This window comes from Pungitius pungitius, chromosome 10 (assembly GCF_949316345.1).
Source record: "Pungitius pungitius chromosome 10, fPunPun2.1, whole genome shotgun sequence".
In the NCBI taxonomy this organism is placed as follows: domain Eukaryota; kingdom Metazoa; phylum Chordata; class Actinopteri; order Perciformes; family Gasterosteidae; genus Pungitius; species Pungitius pungitius.
Genome location: NC_084909.1, coordinates 2703262 through 2717389, shown reverse-complemented (window position 1 = coordinate 2717389; position 14128 = coordinate 2703262). Strand labels below are relative to the sequence as shown.

At 40.0% G+C, this 14128-nt stretch overlaps 3 protein-coding genes across 3 annotated transcripts; all 3 read left to right on the top strand.

Annotated features, from left to right (window-relative positions):
* Nucleotides 1–266: 266 nt before the first annotated feature.
* On the top strand, nt 267–1387 carry LOC119229323 (trace amine-associated receptor 13c-like; the record flags this gene model as incomplete). The annotated part of the gene is made up of 2 exons (XM_037489602.2): nt 267–409; nt 583–1387. Coding segments are annotated over 2 exons (948 nt in total), but the record flags the coding sequence as incomplete, so codon positions are not given.
* Nucleotides 1388–4922: 3535 nt separating this feature from the next.
* LOC119229103 (trace amine-associated receptor 13c-like) lies at nt 4923–6073 on the top strand. The gene is made up of 2 exons (XM_037489238.2): nt 4923–5095; nt 5269–6073. Exons 1-2 carry the CDS (start codon nt 4923–4925, stop codon nt 6071–6073), a joined length of 978 nt encoding a protein of 325 aa, XP_037345135.2.
* Nucleotides 6074–10042: 3969 nt separating this feature from the next.
* Nucleotides 10043–11161, top strand: LOC119229006 (trace amine-associated receptor 13c-like). Its single transcript, XM_037489080.2, has 2 exons — nt 10043–10215; nt 10357–11161. Exons 1-2 carry the CDS (start codon nt 10043–10045, stop codon nt 11159–11161), a joined length of 978 nt encoding a protein of 325 aa, XP_037344977.2.
* Nucleotides 11162–14128: the final 2967 nt, after the last annotated feature.

Genomic DNA, 14128 nt, shown 5'->3' with positions numbered 1-14128 from the left:
CATGAATATTAGCTCTGAAAAAGGTTTGCATACCTCACAACTCAACCAATGTCTCCAGTTAAAGAATTTGCAGGAAGATGAGCATGAAACTATTGTTCTTCAATCTCTGTGGAGAAAAAAAACAGCAGAGGTGATGAAGTAGAAGGGGTGGACCCAAAGTGAAGAAACAAATCAGTTGTAAGACAAGAAGCTTTGGCCAGTCAGCTGAAGCTGTTCTGCTGCTTCTCCTCTCAGTGATGGAAACCTTGGTGGGAACTGAACTTTGCTTTCCACAACTCATCAACACCTCCTGCAGAAAGCCAACTCGTCCTCACTTAGAAGCAACGATGATTTACATTCTGCTGTCTTTCATCACTCTGCTCACTGTAGCTCTCAACCTGCTGGTCATTATCTCCATCTCCCACTTCAAGTAGTGAAATATTTAATTTATTATAAAGTTTGGCTTGATTACAAACTTGCGAATTCCACTAATTTGTGTATTTATATCTGAGCAATTGATGCCATAGATATTGTGTGTTATGGTTTTGCATTTTTAATTGTCCGATTGTTGAAATTTTGATACAAATATCTGTTTCCCTCTAGGCAGCTCCAGAACCCCCCCAACCTCCTCCTCCTCTCTCTGGCCGTCTCAGATTTCTTCGTGGGCCTTATCATGATCTTTCGAATAATGATGATAGACGGATGCTGGTTGCTCGGTGATCTCATGTGTTCTCTTTGGTTGATTCTTTCATCCATTATTATCTCGTCCTCATTTGGAACCATGGTGCTCATATCAGTGGATCGATATGTGGCTATTTGTTATCCTCTGCATTACTTCACCAAAGTCAAACCAAAAAGTGTTCAAGTCTGTGTTTGTCTGTGTTGGATGTTTTCTGCTTTATTTAACAGTGTGCTGATGAAGGATAACCTGGAACAACTAGGCAGGTACAAGTCCTGCATAGGAGAGTGTGTGATTGGAATGAGCGACATCGCTTATCTTATTGATCTAATTGTTTCATTTCTTTTTCCCATTTTTGTTATTATCATTCTATATATTAGAATATTTGTGGTGGCTGTGTATCAGGCGCGTGCCATGCGGTCTCACATTGCAGTTGGGACAATGAAAGTAACCGTTAAAAAGTCTGAAATGAAAGCAGCCAGGAATCTTGGTGTTGTTGTAGTTGTGTTTCTGATATGCATTTGCCCATATTATTGTTTCGCTCTTACATCCCAAAATAACTTGTACACAGCTTCATCTGTAACCACTGTAATATGGTTGTTTCATTTTAACTCCTGTCTCAACCCTCTGATCTATGCCATTCTCTACCCCTGGTTCAGAAAATCAATTAAGGTCATTGTTACACTTCAGATACTGAAGCCTGGTTCCTATCGGACCAACATGCTTTAGAGACACGCTACATGGGTCAAAATTTAAACCTTCAGTCTGAACAGCATGTGCAGAATATATTTAGGGTGCAAATTCAAGATTTCCCTCATCAACTCAATTCATTTTGCCAGAGTTGGTATTGTACAACCCTATCCCCTTTTGTGTTTCCCCTTGTTACCCTGCCATTTCTATCCTTTATCATGAACCTATTCGATGTGAAAAGTGCAAGCACATGTAGAACCTTAAAAACAAGGCAATCATCTGCAAAATCTTAAACACATCAAAACGGAATAGATTTTTGAATTATGATACGTTTCTTTTAATCTAATGACTTAAATCCTAAATGGCAAATATCCAGACTGAATAAATACTCAAATAAATATATTGTAATAAAAGTGAAAAAAGTATTCATTTTTCACTTTATTTCACTGCAATTAAGGTTTTCAGAATTAACCGATATCTTCATAATATCATGTTATGTAAGTCTTGATCTTTTAACAAAAATATGAATTTTGAAGAAGCTACGCTATCTTTATGGCATTGACAGATTTTGTGTGCGGGCTGTGAAAACTCCCAAGAGTCGGTCACATAACCATTGAGTGTGTGCTGGCTTGTTTTGTGTGTTTGAGACGGTCTTCCTCTAACAAACACTCGGGCCTTCATTTCAGTATTGGCTCATTTTCATTACAGATTAACGGAGTTGTGTGAAGACAGCAGTAATAATTGGCAACAACGTTCGCAGTGAGATGGCAGACCCATTGCATTCTTTCTACACAATAATGTATGTGTGTAAATGCAGAGAAGGAATGAAACTAATATTGTAGGAGGCAGATTTTACATAACTCAGTGGATCTAAAACCTTTTCTTCTTATATTATATTATTATTATTATTATTCATCTTATTAATGTTCACTTCTCACAGCCTCAACAATATTATAAATTTTGATATTTCATTTAATTAAAAAATTGACTCATCCATCTAGGCTTTTACAAATAATATAAATATTGCAATAGTTTAAAAAAATGGTTAAATCTGAAGTCCCTCACTGACTTAACAATCTATATTTATCTAATATTACAATACATTCAATGATCACACCGTTGACCTAAAGTTTCATGTGCATCAGGAATCTGAACTCAGGAAACATTTATTACCAAAATTTGTCAGACATACAAGGAATTGGACTTGGCGGTTGACACATAACAGCAGATAGACAATAGACAACAAGACAGATGACGGCATAGTGTGAGAAATACAATGTAATGCATAGGGTTAGTTTTTAAAATAAAGTAATGATGGCCGTGTAGAAGGGCACAGTCATTGTCTTTGGCAGGTTGACATATAACAAGCATAATAACTTCATCATCTAATAGCCAATACATTCTAATCATAACACATCTAAAATCAACACATTTGCCTCACAGGGCTGTCCTAGAACTTTTGCTTATAAAAGGCATGACAGCAGAAAAACCCTCAAAGAAAATATGAAAGAAATCCATCAGGGAAGTTTTAAGCGTCTTTCTGCCAGGTTTTAACTGTACATTATGGTTGGATGTCATGTATGCAGTAATTAAATGACTTATCTAAAATGTATTTAATTCATATTGCAGTTAATATATTCTACAAACTAATATCTAATAACACACAACACTATCACATATCATTTGCACCACTAGGCGTTCTCCCATTCTTAAATCCATAACAAGGGCCAAAGGTCAACATCAAAACAGATCATAGTCATCTCTAGGGGAGGTGGCGGCTGGTGGATTTTTTGTATGATTCAATGCAAGAAAAAGGTATGAAACATGCATTATTACTTGGCAGTTAAATATTTAATATTTATTCCAACAGTTTAGCATGATAAGGACATCCTATTGAAAAATATTCAGAAAATGATAAAATTGCCATATTGTAACTATTATAAATATATTTACATAAAATCTATTAGAACATGTATACATTGAGATGAACCTAGTTTGTCGGGCAAACATCCGATCAGTGTGTTGAGGAAAGACCAGCTCAAACTTCACACAATTGTCCCGTGGGCTGGCTGGTGCAGGTAGAGGCAGGACTCAGACGCACAAGTCCAACAAAGAGTTTTTTTTAATTAATCAAAATCCATAAGAATATGGCCAAAACGCAGACAGGGACCAGGAACACTCACCAACAACAACAAGACACAAGACACACAGAGCTTAAACACACAAGGGAGGTGCAGGTGATTGGACAGCGGTGGAAACAACAATGGACACTGCAGACAATCACCGGGGAAGACAGGACAATGCAGGAAGTGAAGTTACCCCAGGGAAACAAGAGACACGAGGATACAAACTAAAACAGGAAGAAAACCCAAACCGTGACAATAAAGAATTATCCTGGTTGTGTGGCCTCACCGTAGTCCTGTGCGCGTTTAGCTAACTCGCTAGCTAAACATTCCGATGTATCTATGACTTATGGGGCGCCGTTTGTAAAATGTTGCACATTCTAAAATCCTGCACAGTTTTCGTACATTTAGCGTTATCATATGAATAAAAAAAAAAAAATGCAGCAGATGTTCCGATCGACGGGGTGGGAAACAGCCGCGGTGCGCGGTACCCCTGCTCTATAGCAAGAGCTAATTCATACGGCAGCCATCTTGGCTTGCTGCATGAATTACCGTAAATATTGTAATTGTCAGTCGTCATGTCTAACCTAAAGTCAACATGTAGATTTACATTTAGATTTAACATTTAGATTTAGATTTAACATTTAGATTTACATTTAAAATTTACTTTTAGATTTAACATTTAGATTTAGATTTAACATTTATATATAACATTTAACATTTAGATTTAGATTTAACATTTACATTTGGCATTTACATTTACATTTAACATTTATATATAACATTTAACATTTACATTTAACATTTATTATTTACCAACTTTGTGTTACTGCCAAACATTGTACTTGGAAAAGTTGTTGCATGTATTTACATGATTTTGTCTCTAAATGTTTAAAAAAGTGACATGTGAATATTGTCCTGCTTTTTTTATTCATATGATAACGCTAAAAGTACGAAAACTGCGCAGGATTTTAGAACGTGCAACATTTTACAAACGGCGCCCCATAATGACTTAGACATTATATTTATATTTATGTATTTTAGGACGCTGAAATATGATGTCACTCATTAACTTTATTAGTGATTTTGAGACACAGCCTGCAGACAAGCAGGACGTGTTTTTTGCGCAGATATCTTAATTTACAAAAATTACCGGGTATATAATCCACGTTTTAACAACAAGTACACAAATATTGGCTATTAGTAGAATGTACTGTATTGTCCCACATCGTGTTGCAATGCCCCATTGCCCTATGGACCAGCAGCCACTGTGACCAGTGGAAAGGAAAATGAGAACAGAAACTATTGTTCTTCAATCTCCATGGAGAAAGAAACAACATCAGAGGTGATGAAGTAGGAGGGGTGGACCCAAAGTAAAGAGACAAATCAGTTGTAAGACAAGAAGCTTTGGCCAGTCAGCTGAAGCTGTTCTGCAGCTTCTCCTCTCAGTGATGGAAACCTTGGTGGGAACTGAACTTTGCTTTCCACAACTCATCAACACCTCCTGCAGAAAGCCAATTCGTCTTCACTTAGAAGCAATGTTGATTTACATGTTGTTGTCCTCCATCTCTCTGCTCACTGTAGCGCTCAACCTGCTGGTCATCATCTCCATCTCCCATTTCAAGTAGTGACATATTTCATTTATTTGTGAAACTGGCAGATTTATGTGTGTGCTCAAGTGTAGCTCAATCACAATCTTTTAAAATTTGCAGATTCATTTTTTCTTTTTTGTTTTGTTTATCTGACTGATTGATAACATAAATACTGATGCAAACATTAATATTTGTTACCCTCCAGGCAGCTCCAGACCCCCACCAACATCCTCCTCCTCTCTCTGGCTGTCTCAGATTTTTTCGTGGGTCTCATTATGATCTTTCAAATAATGTTAATAGACGGCTGCTGGTTGCTCGGTGATCTCATGTGTTCTCTTTGGTTAATAATATCACCCATTACCATATCGTCCTCAGTAGGAACCATGGTGCTCATATCAGTGGATCGATATGTGGCTATTTGTTATCCTCTGCATTATTTCACCAAAGTCAAACCAAAACGAGTTCAAGTCTGTGTTTGTCTGTGTTGGATGTTTTCTGCTTTATTTTACAGTCTGCTGCTGAAGAATAATCTGCAACATCCAGGCAGGTATAACTCCTGCATAGGAGAGTGTGTCTTTGAAATTAACTACATCGCTATTCTTTTTGATCTAATTGTTTCATTCATTGTTCCCATTACTGTTATTGTCATTCTATATATTAGAATATTTGGGGTGGCTGTGTATCAGGCTCGTGCCATGCGGTCTCACATTGCAGTTGCGACAACAAAAGTAAAAGCTAAAAAGTCTGAAATGAAAGCAGCCAGGACTCTTGGGGTTGTTGTAGTTGTGTTTCTGATATGCATTTGCCCATATTATTGTGTCACCCTTACATCTCAAGATAACTTGTACACAACTTCATCTGTAACCATTGTGATGTGGTTGGTTCATTTTAACTCCTGTCTTAACCCTCTGATCTATGCCATTCTCTATCCCTGGTTCAGAAAATCAATTAAGGTCATTGTTACACTTGAGATACTGAAGCCTGGTTCCTGTCGGACAAACCTGCTTTAGAGACATGCTTGAATGGGTCTAAATCGAACCCTTTAGCCTGAACATCAATATGCAGAGTTTTATTTATGGTGCAAATGAATCAAGATTTCCCTTTTCATCTCAATTAATTTTGCCAGAGTTAGCAAAAGAGCAGTTTTCTTTGTTTTGTACAGCTGTATTGTACTACACACTCCCCTCTGGTGTTACCCGGCCTTTCTATGAACCTATTTAAAGTGCAAGCACATGTATATTAATGAGGCAAGTATCTGCAAAATGTAAATAAAAAACAAGCTTTTAAACTCTGTGACTAAATGTGAATAACATTTCAATGGTGTATTATTATGACAATAACATCTATAGAAAAAAACGCAAGAGAAAATACTTAATGCTTAAAATACAGTTGATGAATTAGATTTACTGTAGGCCTCTTCATTTTTTTTCAATAGTTGTGAATATGTGATATTTATATTTACAAATAACAGCGAAACAAATTGGTATCGATTACTAGAAGAATCTCTTAGAAAATCTTTGAATCTTAAATTGCCGAGAAGGTTTTCACATATAGATCATTTTACTTTGGTGATTGTGTCAGCCTATTGGGAATGGATGGGTGAATGTAATGATGAGTTTCTGGTTTGCAGTGACTAGTGTGAGATTTATTGTTTTCTGTGGTCTTGTGTGTTCACTGTGTATTGCATCTTCTCTGTGTGCACAGTGTGAGTTGCATGGACTACTGTTCCCGACACAGACTTCCAATTGGGCTAGCAGATCACTATTGCTTTCACCCGGACTAATTACCTGGACAATTATTAACCAACCTATCGAGGGTTAAAGAGGAGTATAAAAAAGGCGGAAATGTCAGACACAGAGGGTTGACAGGAACAGCAAGTACTGGAGGAACGGGGGCAGACAAATCGAAAGGGGCTGCAACGGGCAGATTACGGCAGCGGCAATGAGACGGTGGTAATCAAAACTAACTGAGCTGCAACAGTCACCAAGAGCCACACTCGTTGGATTGTCGATACATTAAATCTCGGAGTACAAGAGTTACTGATTAACCAACAGTACTACACCGACACCCAACGGTACTACGAGATTGCATGCAAATCCTACCGAGTCGTAACCACTCCTTTTGTTCTGGCGTACGTGACCAACTGTTCACGTAGGCCGGGACTAACGTTAGTAGGGAAGTCCTTCAAAGTGAGGGGCCACCAGTCACGATGACACACTGAGCCCTTTACAGTCCACCCCGAACTGAACGTAGCCAGAGAGACTTTAAATGGACACAAGCTGTGTGACAGCTGGTAATCAGATTTTTCCTGGTGGACGTGCAACCCATTAGAGGACTGTTATTTTAAAATATAAATATTATAATGTTTCTACATTTTATAACAAAGAAAAGTAATTTTTACATATATTACTAGTGGTCTTTCTGTGTCCTGACCATTTCCAATCTAAAGAGGGGGCCTGTATTGTTTTCAAAACAATGTGCAACTGGTGCAAAACTGTTAAATTAGTCCAGGTATCTCATACTGATAAAATACTTTCCATCTGTATCAGTGATATGAGCCTTTTTTTAAATACAAATATTTTCAAATTAGGGTTGCAGACTTGATACAGTCTTCATTTTATTTCTTGAAATAAAATTGGGTTTCACAGTTCCATTATTAACCTGTTATTCTTATTTACAACATGCTATTGCTAGGAAACATCATCCACAAATACAATGTAGTGATGGTCAGGGATGCGCCTCATCACCAATCTTGTTTTTGGTTTTCATGGACAGGATATCGAGGCATAGTCGGGGGGGAGGAGGGTATACAGTTTGGGAGGCTGTGGATTTCATCGCTGCTTTTTGCAGATGTGGTCCTGATGGCATGTTCTGTCTATGGCCTCCAACTCTTACTGGTTCGGTTCGGTATTGCACTTGCTTTACCGCTCCGCTGTGACAAAAAGAGAGCTGACCCGGAAGGCAAATCTCTTGATCTACTGGTCAATCTTCATTCCTACCCTCACCTATGGTCATGAAACATGGGTCATGACCGAAAGAACTAGGTCATGAGTAAAAGCAGCCGAAATGGGTTTCTTCAGGAGAGTGGCTGGCATCTCCCTTAGAGATACAGTGAAAAGCCCAGCCATTCATGAGGAGCTCGGAGTAAAGCTGTCACTTCTTTGTGTTGAAAGGAGCCAGTTGAGGTTGTTTGGGCATCTGGTAAGGATGCATCCTGGCCGCCTCCGGCCCCGGATATGCGGTTGAAGATGGATAAAGCGCTTTATGTTAAGACGTGAGAATTCGGTTAACAGCGGTTGTTTAATCAATGCACTTGTTTCATCCAAGTTCCAATGCTCACCAAAGTGGCTAACATTGTTTTCCTTACAGGGTTCGGATGGTCGGAGGGAAACAACAGTTTACTCTTTGTTATCTTAAACTTTGTAAATTGTATTCCTTATCACTTTGTTTAGTTATTAAATAGTTCATGATTTTTAAAATTCGAGCCAGATGACTTTTTATTCATCATAGTATGATCTCCCTCGAGGGGCTTCCAGAACCCAACACACCTCAGTAGAACACTATAAAATTTGAACAAATACAATTACAAACAAGAATGTTCCGAAAGCTCCGCCACTGCAAAATGTGCTTGTAGGTGCTTGTAGACCTAGGCTTGGTCCTGCGCGTGCATCGTCCATAACAACGAAAAGAAACTAAAGTTTTGGAAAGTAAACAGATACTTTTCAAACTGCAACAAACATCCATAAACATGCAGATAGACATGCCAGCTGGCATAAAAACAGGGGGTCTGATCAGAAAGAGCATTTCTGTGTCCAAACTTTTGATGACGAAGTCATATCCCAAGCTTACCCTTGGTGAAGGCTGATCAGTGGCCCAGCAGGAGTCAGTCACCAGAACAAACAATTTTTCATCAATTCAATTTAATTCAATTCATTTTATTTTGTATAGCCCAAAATCGCAAATTACAAATTTGCCTCAGAGGGCTTTACAGTCTGTACACATGCAACATCCTCTGTCCCGAAACCCTCACATCGGCACAGGAAAAACTCCCTAAAATATGAAAAAACCCTTCAATGGGGAAAAAAGGGAAGAAACCTTAGGGAGAACGTCAGAGGAGGGATCCCTCTCCCGGGATGGACAGACTGCAATGGATGTCATGTGTACAGAATCAACAATGTAAAAGATGTACAATAAATTCAATTTCTCTAACTGAAATGATACAAGTAATTGCAAGTAGCAGAACAGGTGTACGGCAGGACCACTGCAGGGACAACATCCATCAGATAGAACCACCATCCACAGAGGCTTCTGTGGGGAGGGAGAGCAGAAAGATGTTGGTTTGTGATGACAGTAATATGAATCATATTTAAAGTAATGATGATGGCAGCAGCAGGTGTCAGCAGAGCCATGAGCCAGGAGTCAGAACCGGGGTCCGCACGAAACTATGATCCAGGGAGACAAGCCCTTCCATCTTTTAAAATTACACAGCTAAACTTTAACAATGTAAAGATTGAAGCTAACTTAGTAGGCTAAACTTCAGAAAGTTAAGCTCCGCCAGTGCAAGATGTGCTTGTAGGTACTTGTAGACCTAGGCTTGGTCCTCCAACAACCGCAAAGGCTGAACCAAAAGTTCTCTGACATGGGACGGTCTGGCCTATGGGGGGACTTCCTGCTTGGGTCATCAGCATTACCTCCACTGCTGCCGTTGGCCAGCAACCTACTGAGCTTAACAATAAGAGCATTAAACCCGAAAAAATAATAAAATACAGAGAAATAATTACAGAGAAAGCAAAAGACATAAAAATCCCTGCAAATACACTTAAACATGAACGGAAACTATTGTTCTTGAATCTCCATGGAGAAAAAACCAACAGTAGAGGTAATGATGTAGGAGGGGTGGACCCAAAGTAAAGAGACAAATCAGTTATAAGACAAGAAGCTTTGGCCAGTCAGCTGTTCTGCAGCTTCTCCTCTCAGTGATGGAAACCTTGGTGGGAACTGAACTTTGCTTTCCACAACTCATCAACACCTCCTGCAGAAAGCCAACTCGACCTCACTTTGAAACAATGTTGATTTATATGTTGTTGTCCTCCATCTCTCTGCTCACTGTAGCTCTCAACCTGCTGGTCATCATCTCCATCTCCCACTTCAAGTAGTGACATATTTCATTTATTCGTGAAATAAAGAAAGTGTTGCTTGATCACTACTTTGCTAATTCCTTTTTCTTGTATTTTGTATTTTTAACTGACAATGAATTACTTAAATATTAATATCATTATTTGTTTCCCTCCAGAAAGCTTCAGACCCCCACCAACCTCCTTCTCCTCTCTCTGGCCGTCTCAGATTTCTTCGTGGGCCTCTTAATGATCTTTCAAATAATGATGATAGACGGCTGCTGGTTGCTCAGTGATCTCATGTGTTCTCTTTGGTTGATTCTATCATCTATTATTATCGGGTCTTCAATAGGAACCATGGTGCTCATATCAGTGGATCGATATGTGGCTATTTGTTATCCTCTGCATTACTTCACCAAAGTCAAACCAAATCTAGTTCAAGTCTGTGTTTGTCTGTGTTGGATGTTTGCTGCTTTATATAACTGTGTGCTGCTGAAGAATAACCTGCAACATCCAGGCAGGTATAACTCCTGCATAGGAGAGTGTGTTCTTGACATTGAATACGTCGCTATTTTTTTTAATCTGATTTTTACATTCATTTTTCCTATTACTTTTATCATCATTCTATATATTAGAATATTTGTGGTGGCTGTGTATCAGGCTCGTGCCATGCGGTCTCACATTGCTGCTGTGACAATGAAAGTAACTGTTAAAAAGTGTGAAATGAAAGCAGCCAGGAATCTTGGTGTTGTTGTAGTTGTGTTTCTGATATGCAATTGCCCTTATTATTGTTTCATTCTTACATCCCAAAATAATGTAGACACAGCTTCATCTGTAAGCATTGTAATATGGTTGTTTTATTTTAACTCCTGTCCTAACCCTCTGATCTATGCCATTATCTACCCCTGGTTCAGAAAATCAATTAACTTCATTACTACACTTCAGATACTGAAGCCTGGTTCCTGTCGGACCAACGTGCTTTAGAGACACGCTGCATTGGTCTATATTCCAAATTAGAGAGTTGGAAAAAGAGCTTTTTTTCCCTCATGTCTCTTGGCAGACCCACAATAACCTGGTGCAGCTGGGTTGTAGAACACTATCCATTTCCCCTTGTTACCCTTCAGCTTCTATGCTTCACTATGTACTGGTTCAATTCAAGTTCAAGCACAGATCGAGCATTTGAAAAATGCGAAAAAACATTTTTTGCGTGTCATGCATGTCATGATTTTTAAACATGATTCCTGCATTGACAGTCTTTTTTTGTGTTTTGTGAAAAAAAAGACTAAGAGAATGACCTGCTATCCCTTTTGAAAAAATAAAACAAATCTACTAATGGAGCTATGAAGGAAGCTTTTTTTCATCCAAAATGTTCAATTGTCAAACGTAATGTACTTGCATTTGATTGATTTTTCCAATATTAGTGCATTAGAAGTGAGACAGTTTACCTCACATCTAGTGAGTGCCCTAGTCCTTCGTATATTTTTCTGAATGTGACCCTCGGGTAAAAAAGTTTTCGTTAATGATATCTGTAGTGATGACAACATGAACTAGTTGGACAAAACACTTTACTACATCAAAGTCCACTTGCTTTTCCTGCCCTCATTAGCATGTGGGGGGCCTTCAGGTCACTTTGTGTCGGCTTGAACTTGAATTGAACGACTCATGGGCTGAATTCCTCCTGACTGAGGAGTGGGGTTCCATGAAGAAGTTCTCCAGCCCTTTGCACTACTCTACTTTAACCAATGAGCTGCCTCTCGCAATTAAGAAGCCGAGCGATTTGGTACTTGGCGGAGATAGTAATTCTCTCTTAATTACGTGCACTCATCCCTCTTTTGCAAGCGTCACCACATCTGTCAGTCGGTCTTTTTGACTTTTTATGCCTCAGAGTTTGGCCCACAGTGTCAGATGAACATTTCTTGGTCCAAATTCAAAGCACTGACACTAAACCGGAAACGCTATGAGATAAAACATGTAACTCAAAACTGAGAATGCACGCTCACTGTATTCAATGTCACTGAATAAAACTTTTGATTTCATGTCGTCAGATCTGTCAGCTCTTCAGTGTTTTTCTCACAATTACAATATTACATTTTGTGGAATTTCAGGTCCAAATATTTAATCAACAAAGTGTCTTTGTGACCAAAAGAACCAACTTATTTTGTTCAATTCACTTCATTTTATTTTGAAAAGCCCAAAATCGCAAATTACAAATTTGCCTCAGAAGGCTTAACAGTCTGGACACTTGCAACATCCTCTGTCACGAAACCCTCACATCGGCAAAGGAAAAACTCCCCAAAAAGGGAAAAAACCTCAGGGAGAACGTCAGAGGAGAAATCCCCCTCCCGGGATGGACAGACTGCAATGGATTTGTAAAAGATGTATACATCTGTTACGTTCCCCGTGCACTGCAGGGGTGTTGCTTATTGTTTGATTACACCTTGATTGGTTTCCTGTGAATTGCCCCTCCTCTAGGTCGCTGTGACTGGCGGATCGGCCGTCAGTGGGGCGGAGGACGAGGGCCAATCAGGAGACGGAGCCGCTGCTTAAGAGGAACGGCGGGCTCATTCTCTGGTTCTTCCTCTCAGTATCGCTGACACCCAGGGCCGCCGGTTGTGGGCTGCTCTCCGGCACACCGATTGCTGTGCATGTCAGACTGTGTTTTTGGATAAGTGTTTTTGTTTCATCCGCGGCATCAGCTGCAAAGCCACGCCGGGGGAAGAACGGTAGGTTAGTATATCGCGATATACATCCTGCCCGTAGTTGTCCTGTGTATAGACACACTAGGTTAGAGGTGAGCGCCACCCCCTGTATTTCTGTTATTAGATAGGAGGTGTAGGCGCCGAGTGCGCGAAGACTCTGTTTTCTTTCGACCTTTTTCTTTGGATAGGGGTAGGTCGAGGTAGGGGTGTTTTGGTTATACTTGGTTCTCTCAGTTGGCGCCGCCTACGTTCTTTCCCCCAATGTATTTAGGTAGGGGTGCTTATCCCCCTCTGTTTTTTTTTGTTGTTTGCCCCGTGCATAGTGCACAGTGCCTAGTGCCCGAGCATCTGGGAATCAACTGGGTCCGTGGAAAAACAATAAAACCCCAGTTTTCTTTTCTTTCACAAAGTGCCTGCATTGTCTCCTTTCATCTCCCTCTCCCCCGTGATACATCGACAATTTTAGTGCTACGGTTATCCCTAGACCGCCAGTTATCGTAACAACATCCAATTCCTCTAACAAAGATGATACAAGGAATTGCAAGTAGCAGAACAAGTGTACGGCAGGACCCCTGAAGGGACAACCACCATCAGGTCGATGGTGGTTGTGGACAGAGGCTTCTGTGGGGAGGGAGAGCAGAAAGATGTTGGTTTTTGTGATGACAGTAATATGAACCATATTTAAAGTAATGGCAGCAGCAGGTCTCAGCAGAGCCATGCCAGGAGTCAGAACCAGGGTCCGCACGGAACTATGATCCACGGAGACCTGCTAGGCGAGGAAGCACAAAAAACTCCCGGAAATAAGTGGAATTAGTGATGTACATTAATAAAACATGGATGATTGTAGAAGGAGAGAGTGAGAGTGAGAGAGGGGCTTGGTGTTTCCTAAGAAGTTCCCCGGCAGTCTAGGCCTAGAGCAGCTTGACTAAGGGCTGGTCCAGGCTAACATAAGCCAGCCCTAACTATGAGGTATCAAAGAGGAACGTTTTAAGCTTTATCTTAAATGAGCTGACCGAGTCTGCTCCCCAAAGTGGAAGCTGGTTTAAGTTTATGCGGTGTTTTCTGATAATGTCGCCCGATGGGAATGGTTGGTCTATTATGCAACGATTGTATCAGTTATAAATCTTTCTTCTCACAGTAACACCTCCGGAGGACGGTAGAGTAGAGTTTTCAATCGACGAGTCATGGTTATGAGCCCCCCAACCCTCCTCCCGTTGGCCGGTTCCATTGCACGACTACCCCACCACCCACT